The sequence below is a fragment of the Phragmites australis genome, chromosome 18 (assembly GCF_958298935.1).
Source record: "Phragmites australis chromosome 18, lpPhrAust1.1, whole genome shotgun sequence".
Classification (NCBI taxonomy): Eukaryota; Viridiplantae; Streptophyta; class Magnoliopsida; order Poales; family Poaceae; genus Phragmites; species Phragmites australis.
Window position 1 is genome coordinate 24,012,644 of NC_084938.1, and position 13,482 is coordinate 24,026,125.

General features: G+C 44.5%; 2 protein-coding genes across 5 annotated transcripts in view; both read right to left on the reverse strand.

Moving 5' to 3' along the window:
• Positions 1 to 2,114: 2,114 nt before the first annotated feature.
• LOC133899774 (wall-associated receptor kinase 5-like) lies at positions 2,115 to 4,700 on the reverse strand. Its single transcript, XM_062340837.1, has 3 exons — positions 3,711 to 4,700; positions 3,400 to 3,570; positions 2,115 to 3,326 (listed from the first exon to the last, which is right to left on the reverse strand). Exons 1-3 carry the CDS (start codon positions 4,597 to 4,599, stop codon positions 2,149 to 2,151), a joined length of 2,238 nt encoding a protein of 745 aa, XP_062196821.1. The 5' UTR covers positions 4,600 to 4,700; the 3' UTR covers positions 2,115 to 2,148.
• A 3,181-nt stretch (positions 4,701 to 7,881) lies between these two features.
• The window catches only part of LOC133898879 (uncharacterized), a 29,411-nt gene continuing 23,810 nt past the window's right edge, over positions 7,882 to 13,482 (reverse strand). Inside the window, exons 11-17 of one of the 4 annotated variants that reach the window (XM_062339680.1) lie at positions 10,156 to 10,248; positions 9,370 to 9,712; positions 9,075 to 9,236; positions 8,704 to 8,996; positions 8,541 to 8,581; positions 8,350 to 8,444; positions 7,882 to 8,279 (exon numbers count right to left, since the gene is read on the reverse strand). In XM_062339680.1, coding sequence (XP_062195664.1) covers positions 8,092 to 8,279; positions 8,350 to 8,444; positions 8,541 to 8,581; positions 8,704 to 8,996; positions 9,075 to 9,236; positions 9,370 to 9,712; positions 10,156 to 10,248 — 1,215 coding nt within the window. In that variant the 3' untranslated portion in view covers positions 7,882 to 8,091. Of the gene's footprint in view, positions 8,280 to 8,349; positions 8,582 to 8,686; positions 8,997 to 9,074; positions 9,237 to 9,369; positions 9,713 to 10,155; positions 10,249 to 13,482 lie in introns of all 4 variants that reach the window. The other 3 variants (XM_062339682.1, XM_062339678.1, XM_062339681.1) reach the window with 3 other exon arrangements.

Consider the following 13,482-nt stretch of genomic DNA (forward strand, 5'->3'; position numbering starts at 1 on the left):
TTGCCAAATTTTCTAGAAATCATTTGCAAAAGTTCATTGAGCTTACTGTGTCGGTGACGAGCCTCACGTGCTTGAGGTACTTTTGCTCAGCAGTGACAGATTCTAATGCTTCTTTCAGCTCCGCAATTTTCACATTGATAAGGTCTAAGTTAGAGATGTTCAAATGTATCGTGTAATATGGATTGGTCTGAGGCACGATACTATTAACACGGTCCGATCCGAGTTTAGATGGGCCTAGCCGGCACGGCACGAGGCCCCGGACCATGGCTAGGCCGAGCTCGTGGCACGGTAGGCCGGCACGGCCCGGCTCAGATCTTTCGAGTCGGCACGGGCACGGCCTAGTCCGGGCTGGCACGGACACGACACGACTCAGCATAGCACGACCCGGGCACGCGACGATCCAGGAGGTACGGTCGGCCTGGCACGGCACGGCCCAGCAATAATAATAAAGCTCTTTTTATTTATTTTCTATAATTTTTTATTTTTTTGAATTTTGTAACTATTATTTTTGATTTTTTTCTATTTTTGGAGTGCTGTCGGGCCGAGCGTGCCTCCACCATGCCGGCCGGGCCCATCGTGCCGATCGTGCCGTGGACCAACCTGGCACGGCACGATGGAAGATGGACCATGCCATGAGCCGAGAACGCGACACGTGAACCGACACGGCACGACCCGTACAGTAGTCGGACCTATCGGGCCGTGCCGTAGCCGAGCTGTGTCGAGATAGGCCCGTGCCGTGCCGGTCCAAATGTACCATTTGGTCATCTCTGATCCAAGTGCTCGGCAATTGGAACCGAAAATGTTTAAATGAATGGGAACATATATCTCTCTAAATAGATAAACGTAAGATCGCACGATCCAATCAAATCGATCGGTGCTCAATACTTATAAACAAACTAATTTGAAATAATACTGAGCTTAAGGAACGCAGCCAGTAAACTAACCATCTTTTGCCAGATTGTGCTCGTTAGGTACGTGCCCAACATGAATGTAGAAAGAAACAGTTTCAGATGCTCCATATGGATTATGGAAACAAAACTTGTATAATTAATTATCAACTAGCTCGGACAAGCTCCGACAAGATTCGAGTACAATCAACTATAATTTGACTAACCCCAATCAGTCTCGACTAGATACTCAAGAGGGATCTTGACTAGCTCACTATAGAAATATAGCGACTAAAACACTCGAGTAGTATATCGACTAGTTTACTCGATTAAACACTCGAGTAGGATTGCAGTGTATGTACCCGATGACGACTTGAGGTGCAGAAAACCTCGTGATGTCGATGCAATAGACGATAACGAATATGAAGTAGTCAAAGTTGATCTCGATGTAGTAGACGGCGACGGCGGTGACAATGTAGATGAAGTATCACATAATAATGTAGAGGAAGCAGATCGTGAGCAGTCGCGACGAGCGCTTACCAAAAACCTTATTCGCTCTCTCCCTGTGCAGGATCCTAAGAGCGACGGGTTTCAGAGACTTGTTCTCCCGTTCATCGGTGCACGTAGGCGCTGCGGGATGAAGTAGTCTATGTGCGACGACGCAGTAGAGAGAAATTGGTAAAACCCTAATTACGAATATGCAACTCGCGTCTCTCCTTTGTGCGACGGCTCACAGATATATATATAGAGAGAGAGTCGCGCGGTTACCACAATCAGATACAGTTACGCCGCTATGATTGGAGTCTTGACCGACACGATTTTCATATATTTATCTGTTTGCCCACACAGTAAAAAGGAATAAACCGTAAAAGGAAGCCAAACCTCTGCAAACAACTAGACCCGATTTCGGCGGACTATTCACACAAGTGCAGCATGCCCGCACCCTCCGCCCCCGCCTCGATCACAGCCCGCGCGATGCTTCGTCGCAAGGGAGTACGCACGTGTTTTTCTAATCCTCTCATTCACACATGCTAATTGAGTGGAGAAGAGAAACCTTTTTAAGTTGATCTCCATCTATATCCATTGGTAAAGTGAGACAAAAAAACACACCTATCTCACATGGTTGAGCCTTTAAAATTTATTTAAAATTATATAAAAACTAAACTCATATATTATAACAATGCTCTCCGAAAACCCTTCATAAAAAAGTAGCTTTTAGTATGCATATATAACTCAGGGGACAAACAAACAAAAAATGACATTATCTTGGAGACTGAACTCCTAAATACGCTGAATCTGTCAGGCTAACATATCCATTACTAAGTTCTATTTCAGAGGTGCTTGGTGATCCGACAAGCAAGGCCTTCAGCTCCTCACCAGAAGTTTCTTGCCCCCAGGGATGCTTCGAAAGCTTCCTAACTCTGTCGAGCTCTTTTGCGACCTCCCGCATCGAGGGCCGCTTCTCGCTAGCCATCTCTAGGCACTGCTTCGCCAGCTCTGCCACCTGCTCGATCAGCTCAAAGCTCTGCTCGCTCTTTATCTGGGCGTCCAGGATCTCGTCAAGCCTGTTCTCGCTCATGGAGAGGAGGAAATGTGCTGAGAGGTTGATCTCCTCCTCGAGTGCATGGAGGTTCATCGCCTTTCTACATGTGAGTAGCTCCAGGAGAACGACACCGAAGCTGTACACGTCGCTCTTACCTGTCAGTTTCGAGGTCTGCATATACTCCGGATCGAGGTAACCGTAGGTCCCTTGGACAAATGTGACGAACTGAGCTTCATCTGTCGGAGCCAACGTCGATGCTCCAAAGTCCGAAACTTTCGCGGTGTAGTCCTCATCGATCAGTATGTTTGGCGATTTCACGTCGCCGTGGATGATCGGGGGTGACGCCCAGGAATGGAGGTAGGCAAGTGCTTCAGCGGTGTCATGCGCGATCTTCAGACGCGTCGTGAAGGAGACGCGTGATCCGTGGTGCCGGCCATGGATGTGCTGGTACAACGTGCCACTTGGGATGAACTCGTAGACGAGCATGGGCACTTCCACCTCGAGGCAACAGCCGTACAGCTTGACGACGTTCCTGTGGTTGACCTGGGACAGGATGAGCATCTCCTTCCCGAACTCTTTCTCCTGTCTCTCACTGATCAACTTGCACTTCTTTATTGCGACCACTCTTGTGTCTTTCAAAACGCCCTTGTAGACAGTGCCGTTCCCTCCCTTTCCGAGCACATTTAGCTCGTCGAATTTGTCGGTCGCCTCTTCGAGCTCTTCTTTGGTGAACAATGTGAAGGATAGCCCTTGCTTTGACTTCATTTCCTCGAGCAGCAAGAGGCCCCCGTGTTGCTTGAAGTACCTCTTTTTCACAGCGGAGAGGCTCCTCTTTTGGTGGACCGTGTAAGCACAAGACATGGTAATTACTAGCACCACTACGCCAATGCTAACACCTGCAGAAAAGTGGCAGATCGGATGTTGTCCAGGAAATGAATGAGTAAAGTAGGCAATGGAGAGGTGAAGTACCAACTGCCATGTGCACTCCAAGTTGAGAGTTCTTGGCCTCGCATGTGCCATTGTAAGCGTTGCCTGTTGTCTTGTCGGGGCAAGAACAGATGTATCCTCCAGGAGTGTTGATACAGGTTCCAGGAATAGAGCACGGGTACTTGAATCTTGCGTCCTCGCACTCGTTAACGTCTGCAAATCAAATCAAAGGCAGACCAAAAAACATTTAATTTGTGTGTGTAAAACTAGCAAAAGATTAAGATTATTATCCAAGGATGATCAATCCGATGAAGGCCAGCCAGATCTCGAAGGAGTTGAAGAACAAAACAGACCTTGGCAGCCGTCAGGGATGTAAGGATTGCCTTCGTACCCTGTGGAGCAGTTGCAGAGATATCCCGGGCCGTTCCTGGAATCGACGCACTCGCTGTTGCTGCTGACGCACATGTACGCCGTCGTGTTCCGCACCGCCTCCCTGCACGTCTCCTTCCCCACCACCCAGTCCAGCACCAGCGGCACCTTGCCGCCGGTGGACTCCACGAAGTCGCCAGAGGTGACGTACGTGGTCCGGAAGTCGAATGCCGCGGCCTCCATCAGGACGGCGTAGCTGCACCGGCTGAAGCCGGTGACCCCGGAGGTGTTGAACCTGTCGTCGAACTGCACCCCATACGTATTGATCCCCCTGGGGATGGCCGCCTGGCAGCAGCCCATGCCGGAGCAGGAGCCGTTCTCCAGCCGCCCTGCGTTGGGGCACGTGGCCATGCACCCGGTCATGTACTGGGTCCCGGTGTTCACCGACTGCACGTAGGCGAGCGAGTTGCAGCCGACGACGGTGAACCGGTTCGCCTCGTCGGAGAGCCGGAACTGCGAGTCGGAGAGGTCGGTCCACCAGAGGCCGTTGTCGTCCATGGACCGGGACGTGCGGTTGTAGCACCAGGGCTGGATGTCGCTGAGGATGCGCGCCTGGCCGCGGCGCAGGGAGATGCCAATAACCTCGACCGCCTCGCCGCTGATGGTCCGGTAGCTGCCGTCCGCGGTGCGGTTACAGGTGAGGCCGAAGGTGATGTCGCCCTCGCCCGTGTAGTGGTAGCAGCCGCGGCCGATGCCGAACGGGTACGGGATGGCCAGGTCGCCGCACCGGCGCTGGCAGGAGGCGTTTCCGTATGGTGTCGCGGCAGCCGCCGGCCATGCCGAAACCAGCACGGCGACCAGTGCAACAAGCATCTGCCTCTTGCCCCCTTGCGCCTAGCACAAGCGGTGGGTGAGGTACGCTGCTGTGTCCTCAGGTTAAACACCGAAAATATCTGACAAGAATCGAGCGGCAGGGCGGTCGCCATTGTTAAGTCACCTTAAAACTAGGCGCATCCTAATTTACTTCGTACACGCGATCACTTGATTTGACATGCGGACAGAGACAGATCCAAGGAAGAAGTTTTTGGAGGATTCGAAAAGGATCGGTGCTGCAGGGTCAGCAGTGATCCGTCAAACGATCGACCAACCGTCACAAAATATTTGGTTTCCATTGGCACGTTGACAGAGTGTCGTGGAAGTAGCTTCCGCGACTTCCACTAGAAGTTAGCTCAATATTGATTGGGTTTATTTGCTACTTACAAGTTCTTGGTTTCCTAACCAGTTAGCACTCCCTCCGTAATGACTTAAAGACGTATTTTGTTTTAAAAAATCATTAAAAATAAAATTTAACTATTAATTTATATTATAATATGTTATCAATTGCTATAACGTTGATATCATATTAAAAAAAATTTGAAATAAAAGTTTATTAAAACAAAGTTTGTATACTAAATATGTATATAATTTAATTAATTATCGATCAAACATCATATTATAAAGTTTGACTTTTTCGAAACAAAATACGTCTTATATTTTTTAACAAAGAGAGTATTAAATTAGTTTCTAATCCACAAGCAAGATTGCGCCAAAAGGTGAGTAACCAAAACGATTGCACCCAAAAATCACAAAAAAAAAAAAGTAAAACAAGTCCAGGAAGATATGCTTTTTGTCAATTGTCTGAAATCCACAAACAGATGCATTGAGGCAAATCTTTCACTGTTCTCAACCGGTTGGGTTGTGTGCTAGCACGAAATTTGGGATACTACCTGCAGTCTTACACGTGTTGAGAGCTAGCTACTTTTGGACGAGTCCACCGTTCAGAATTTCTAGATGCCGTTTGGTTGTTTGTGCCGCATACTTTGACATTCTGCTCCGATACTTTGCTTTTCCAGTTCTTGCGAAATTTGCAGGCAGCTGCCAAAATATCGACTTGTTCATCCACCACAAAAAAAACGGGTGCTGAGGGTATGAAATATGCTACAAGTTCCGTGCGGTGTGACGTCAGGATTAGAGAAGCAGGTCGATCAACCGGCATTTCCATATATGTGAAGGGAAACCAAGAACATGTGGAAACGAACAGAAGAAAAAGCACGTCGTCTTCTTGAAAACTGATGGCTGCATGCATGGATTCAGACGAGTGTTTTCAATGGGAGGACTATGTCGCTATGGTCTGTATTTCTGGCTTCCTTGAGCAAACTGCTAATGTATATTGGCTAGTGTTTATTCTCGTGGTCATTTAAAACTCCAAAGAAAATGGCCTCCTTGCTACTTCTTCCTGTATTAAATATTTGTCGTTTTTGACTTTTTACAATTTTTGATGTGCAATTTTGATTATTATTTTTTATTAGAATATAGTTGTAATATCTAATAAAAATATAATATTATGAAAATATTTTTAAGACAAATCTACACATGTGATTTTTATATTTTAAACTAAATATTTTGGAAGTTGTTAACGATTAAAGTTTTAAAAGTTTAATCAGATTTTGATCAAAATAAAAATATTTATAACTGGAGGGAGTATTTCTTGTGAGGGGACCGTAGGTGTGCTACTCAGGCCCGCACGGGAGGTATGTGCAGGATGTGCTCCTCAGCTTCTGCACAGGACCCCTAATTGATTAGGTTCCTCAATTTTTTTAAGTAGTATACTTAGTAGTCTAACCATCAAATAAGATGAGCAATCTACTGCATTAGCAATAAAGAATATAATTTATTGTCCCTTGAGAAGTTATGTGTGATATCCGTTAGGGCTTGCGGATTGCACGACAGGTTATATCAGTGTTAAATCCATGATTAAGGTATGATTGGCATCAATCTTGCAATCCATCAAAGTAATCAATTAGCCTAATTTTAGGGGGGAGGGGGCAACTTTGTATCTCAGTCCTAGATCAGAAGGGATTAGGGGTCAAGATAAAAAATTCCCCACCCAACATGTATTTTTTAAATTATATATATTGGAACAGTTGAAGTCCTGCGTGGGTTCTATGATGAAAAAAAAAGCTTATTGGATCGGCCACAAGAACACTTGAAAATGATATTCTAGAGAAGGATTCTTATGATGATCTAATTAAATATTTTGTATCAAGGAATGCTAAAAGGATGACACATCTCAGTTAAAAGATAGTTTAGTAGTTAAGAATTTCAAGATTGGCAAGTTGTAGTTCTTAGAGAAAATTGTATTACTAGTATGATTAATAAAAAAAATTGTTTTTTCAATTAGCTTTTCTTATACCTAGGACTTCATTACGGAATTCGCACAAGGCCCCCAATTTCTCAGGTATGGCCCTGTTGCTACTTCACGATAAACTGGGTAAGATCTTGGTGCCAACTACCATTCAGATGATAAGATGTGATTAGACAATGTATGTTTGGATTATTGTTACTAGTAGAGCGGTGTCTGTCCGACATGTAATTTTTTTTATAAAAAAAAACCATTTTAGAAGTCACTTTGATTTTGAGTTTCTCCCTTATAACTCATTTTGTTGCTCGCCTTTATTTGGTTTTGCCCCCTCCACTCATGCGACATCTTTATTTAGTACTCGCCTTTATTTGGCTTTGCCCCCTTCACCATAGCATGTGACTTTGGGCTCAATGTGATGTGCTCGTGTGACTCTTTTTACATATTTATCATCATCACTTGTTTCATCATTGCCTCTAGATCCTTGATACATTTAGATTCATAACTTCAATCGTTTACCACGTGAGACCTATCTAGAAGTAGTGAGATATCATCCAACCATGTCACCTCAGTGAAAATCACGTCCGGTAAGTACGTCAGGAGCAAGGGGGGATCAAACCAAGCTGAAATAGTATGAGATTTGCAACAGAAGCAATTATAGGGGTGAAACTCAAAATCAAAGTGACTTTTAGGTGGTCTTTGCAATTTATCTATTTATGCCTTTTCTTTTCGTAGAGATCATGTTTATGATTTTAGCTTTGCTTGCAGTTAGGACGATTTTTTACAAAAGGATTTCTGTTTTTCCTAAATCGTATTTCATAGCCATGCCTACAATTGCAAACTTTTGCTAAGATCGATAAAGATTCATGCGATTTCATACATTGCACCATAGCGCAACAGTCTGACCCTAACTGCTATGGTAGGGTTGCTGCTGGAGTGTGATGGTTTCTTGGCAGGACAACGCTAGAAGTAGAACATATCAAAAGGTAGTCAGTAGTTTTGCTGCTTGTACCTGAAATGACTTGCTTACATGCAAGAATAGCGCAGAACTCTACACAATGAAAATCAATGGATGTTATTCGGGTGGCCTAAAAAACCCTACAACATCCAGCAACAACATACTGACGTACTACGTGAGCTCTATTTACTCGGCCTCCTTATGGTGAGAAAGCTCCTGGTCTAATCCATTAGATCTTGTGATAGGACTTCTCATCTTCCTCTATATCGGCTTTAAGCCCAAAACGATATTCAATCCTTTCAAGCAGCTCCTTCATATCTGGCGGAGAAACCATAACATTCATAGTTCCTTTCCCTCTCCAGCAAACAATGGCAATCGTGGAGGGATCCACAGAAATGGAATCTTCATTCGTATACCCTGAAACATTATGGAAACTTACATTATCCTGAAGGCCTGATTTCTTTTATCTTTGCATAGGGCACATTACCTTCATCATGCAGCACTAAAACACAGCAACCAGGTGTCAGAAATGCAGCTTTCTCCCCAAGTTTGGCATTGACAAAATGAGCAAAGTTGATGGTTCTGTATTGTAAAAGGCGATGGAAGTCAACTGGAGATGCATATAGTATCCGCTTGGTGATGTATGGAAGAAGAAACGGCAATCCCTCATAAGACAACCTATATGCACATGAACAGCCATCCTTTGATCTATGTGTTTCCTGAAAACAAAAATAGACAGAGTACATAATTGTTCCGGTAAAAGATGTGTATTCTTCTAATAAAAATGCATGTTCCTGAAAAGTGGAATGGGTAAAGAAAGTTGCCTGATTGGAGCACTTACAAACATCTTTAGACCAAGAGAAGAAATCTTAAGCTGCTCACCAACTTCTAAGTTCAGTTGCAAAATTTCTTGAACTGATTTTGATATGTAGTATATTCTCCTTGCATTATTAGTATGAACACTTCTAGTCACCAGATGACCTTTGAGCGGAAATGATTCCTTGATACCGAAGAATGATATTATACTTTTAATCACCATTTCATCTTCAAAAAATAACACAGGATCAACCCCTTTCCACCTGCTTTGGTTTTGCGACTTCTTCATTCTATCTCTAGATTCTCCTTGAACACTTTCTACATCATTAAAAATAAACGTTAGTTAAGTTGTATGCTTTGAAGTTTGGCTGTCCATACTTGAATTCTGTTGCCTACCTAGCAGTTCAGCATCATCCGGAACTTCAGCAACAATGCGCTGCTGATGTACCAAAATATTTTCAGATGGTCTTATTTCTGGGTCAAGTTCTTTCTGAAGTTGCACAATCCCGTCTCTTGCAATTGCGTGCTGAAGTTTTGTTGCCTCTATAATCTGGTTGTCTGAAGAAATATCAAGTGTATTCAAGCATAGCAGTGGTATAGTAATTATGCATATTCGAACATCAGATTATATGAAAATTTTCATGGAAGGTATGGAATGGGCTTGTCCGAAGCAACAAAAGCATAGGATTACCGTTCAAGGGGAACAGTTTATGAAAAACTGCAATGAAAAATGCTCCGCTATTTTGGTCATGAGGAACAATTCTCATGCACCGATGTAGTGGAAAATTTGCATACATAGTGCCTGCGGAAGCAACAGAAACTCCATCCATATCAGGATTAACTTTGCTTATTTCTTCAATGTTGTAATTTCTCGAGAGGCCGCCATTATTATTTAGATTGACTTCAACATTGTGAAACGCGGCATTGCTTTCCTGGGTGCTTTTACTTGAAGGGAACATGCTCGGTAATATTACATTCTTCCTACTGTGAGGGACATATTCATGAGCCTGAAACCAAGATCCTCTATCTTGTACCTGCAAGGGGCAGAAAAGAAACCATTGGGGAAACTAGAATAGAACAATAAGATTTTTGCAACCTTGATTATCTATGTGCAGTGTTTCCTAGTAGAGAATAACTGTTCAACTGAAACGCAAAAGCCTAAAACGAAGAATATAGAAATATCATTGTTTTGCAAAAGGCAACAATTAATTACAAAAAAATGAGACACTTCTGCTACATGCTTGATTTATTCCTTCCCTGTAAAATTATTACTAAACCAAATATTATGCAATTACCAAGTGAAAGAAAATTTATACGGTAAGTTGCCCTTGAATCAGACAAGAGGTTTGGTCAGAATCCAGAACTCAAACACATAGAAAAGAACACAATTTAGAAAAGCATCCATCCTTGACAAAACACATAGAGAACAGAATGTAATCAAGAGAGATCATGCATGGTTAGAGATATGCACACTAACCTTCCAAGAGGTAAGCCCCGGACGACGAACCAATTCAGGTAGCTCGTTACAAACATCAAGAAGTTCAACAGAGTCTCCACTTCTCCGAAGGAGCTATATGATTACGAGATATATGACCAACTTGCAAAGAAAATTTATGTAGAACATAAATTGAGGACAGAACATAGAAACAAAATAGCAAAGACGGCTCTGTATGCAACAAAGTACTGAAAATTACATAAAAGCAACATAAATATGGAGTATAAAACCGGTCGCTTCTGAACCGCCAACTGTATCGACGATTTGTGAACCGCCGATCTTACGAATATGTGAAGGATGTAGGGGATACTCTCTGTAGCTGAATCACCCGAATCACACGCCAAACACAGAGATTTATATAGGCTCGAGCCTCCCGAAGGATAAGATCCCTACATCATGTGGTTTTGTATTGATCTTCAAGATAGTATTACACCGGGAGGGGGGGAGGGGGGTTCTTTGCTAGCCTAGATGGATCTAAACCTAGTCAAGGGCTCCTTTCTTGTAGTCTCAGCGAGATATCGATTTAGATCGCGTATACAGAAAGCTTGAGGCTCTTGTAGGCTTGGGGCTTGTTTGTTGGACTTCAGTGGACTTATCCGCTATAGGATTCTCTGGCTCCGTATATATATGGGGGCTACCGTGTGGTTCCTGGATTCCTTCCTAAGTATGATTATGTTATCCTTAAAGATAAACTTTCATATTCGTAGGATACCCTGGTAATTACGGATAGTTTTCATACATCTAGGGATTTCTTTTTTAGGCATAGATGTATGCTCTGAGAATACAGAAAATCATAGGAGATCTGGATATATACGGTAGTTTTATACTACCCATCGTCAAACCCACCATCAATACGTGAAACGCGGCATCGATGAATCAAGAACTTAGTCCAGCAAAGAGAGACATTTTGATGGACTGCATCTTTGAATGGTAACTCGGGTCCCCGGATAGGATGGTACATCTAGCCGGTATCTGGGAGTCCTCGAGTCATCTAGTCGGGATTGCGAATACCTCCAAGTACTCATGTGCGCTCCCGAGTAAGTATTTCATCCGAGTAGGAATCCCGAGTTATCCAAGAAATATATCCCAACCATTTGAAAGGACGGGGAGAAAATACTCATCGTTGACCGGGTTTGAAATTTGAACCGTCGCAGCGGAGATTTTGCGTAGTGGTAAAAAGAATCTTTACCTAGCAAAGGATCATGATAACGTTTGGAAAATGTGCGCGACCGGTGGGGTAATACGCTGATTTCCCTGGGATACTGTTCCAACTGCTCCCACATGCATCGAAAGAGATTCCAAGTATTAAATGTGACAGGGCATTGGCGTAAGAGATCGTGGCCCCGAGTTGTAGTCGAAACTGTTACTGCGTTAGTCAGAGAACCGTTCAGTGCCCCCTCATCCTTGTATAAATGGAAACTTGGGTGGTCCATGCGACGTTTACTTCCTACGTCATCGTCTTCCTCAAGCCATTTTCTCTCTCGCCTCCCACTCTCGCACCCATCGGGCATCATGGGCCGCAAGAAGGTTGACAAACCAGAGAGTTCCGCCGTTGGCGCCGCCAAGACCATGATTCCGCCACGGGTGGCGTCGAATGTTTCGAAGGTCTTGGTCCAGCTGCAGCGCGACGAGATCATCTCTCCACGCACCTTGATCACCTGCGCACCAGCGGAAGGTCAAGAGATCCCAGCCTAGACACTGTCTGAACTACCATGTTCGTTGATTTCTTCCGTTGTGGCTTCCGTTTCCCCTATTCTAACTTTTTCCTCTACGTGATCAGTTATTACGGCATTGAGCTAATCCACCTCAACCGCAACTCTATCATGCTCATCGTCTTCACACACCTCTCGAGATGGGAAGTCAGCGGAGTACATCAGCTTCTCTGCTAAGAGCTAATCAAGATGGCACAAGAAGCGGTTATACTGCTAGCCTCCCCCACTTCAAGTCAAGTACAGAGGACTTGCACCGCTCGCAAGACTGCTATGAATGGAGGCGCCGAAGACCGCCATCGCCACTCGGACCCTCATCGTTGAGATCCGAGATATGAAGGAGCAAGGATTGATAGCGTGGGACGTCGTTGGAGATTTCATCAAGTGCCGCCTATGTCCTCTAAAATCGAGGATTTTCGGAGCTTGGGAGTTCACAGTTGGAGAGGACCCAGCCCAAGAAGGTGAGACATGTACCCACCTATCCGATTAGTTATCGGGGGTACTAAGGGCATATTTCTCACGAGTTGTTCTTATTTGCAAATCTCTCCCTAGAGGAGGTGGAGCAGAGGACCAAGTTCCTCTTCGAGACAGCCCCCGAGCCCAACCGTCAGAACATCCCGATCCGCATCGTAGAGATGGAGGCCGAGGATAAGGCCGAGATCTTGTCGGTAAGCCTCATGAGCCTTTTTCACTTCTTTACTATTAGTTCCGATCCAGGGTAGTGGTCGGCACGAATCATGAAGCGATTAGGACGCGAGAGACCCCACCCAAAGGTCGAGAATGCAGGCATACGGGGCGAGGACTCGGATGACGTTGAAGTCATGAGAACCTGTCACATCCCAAGGCGTTAATTACGTAATTAAGTATGTATAATCATCATAGCATTATGTTTTACGTGTATAATTATTATTTTAAACGTTCAATCGAATTTCAAAGGTTTTACGTTTGGAACCTTTACGCGTTTTCCTCGCCTAAATGTGAGTATCTTTGTGAGTAAAAATGGTTTAGAGATCTTTAAGAAAACCCCCAAAATTTTTGAGAAGAAGAATAGAAAATAAAAAAGAGACCGTTCCCACAGTTGACCAGGAGCTCTCGCGGTCTGACCGCCAGGGTGCAAAGTGCCCACTTAAGGAATCGGCCAACTCTCTCGATCTCTCTCTCACTTCTCACTCACTCACACTCTTCCATCAACCCTAGAGAGAGTAGAGATCCACCTCGACATGTTTGACGATCGTAGATCAACGGGGATAACTTCCCCAAGCTCTTCGAGGACTTCCCCGAGCTCATCCCCTTCCTCCTCTTCGCCGGAGACGTTTCTACGCGAGTTCATCCACCCTGAGCCCGTACGCCACTCCGGAGCCCGATCTCCAAATCAGATCTTCTCTGAAGTGATCCCCTCCAATAGAAAGCTTCCTTACACTAAGGTAAGACATCTCTTACCATTTTTCCATCGTTCCCGAGCCCTAATCGGTCCCCATTCCGTTTAGACTCGAGCTCCACCCTAGCCTAGATCCTATCCATAGAGCTTTCCAAGTTTGACTCAGTGAATGTTGTCCAAACCACCCTATAAGCACTCCACTAGTCTCCTAGAGCGCTTTGG

Coding starts and splice junctions, on each gene's coding strand:
- LOC133899774 (XM_062340837.1), bottom strand. CDS start 4,599: ATGCTTGTTGCACTGGTCGCCGTGCTGGTTTCGGCATGGCCGGCGGCT. Junction 3,571..3,710: donor CATCCCTGACGGCTGCCAAG/GTCTGTTTTGTT, acceptor TTTGATTTGCAG/ACGTTAACGAGTGCGAGGAC. Junction 3,327..3,399: donor TGGAGTGCACATGGCAGTTG/GTACTTCACCTC, acceptor ACTTTTCTGCAG/GTGTTAGCATTGGCGTAGTG.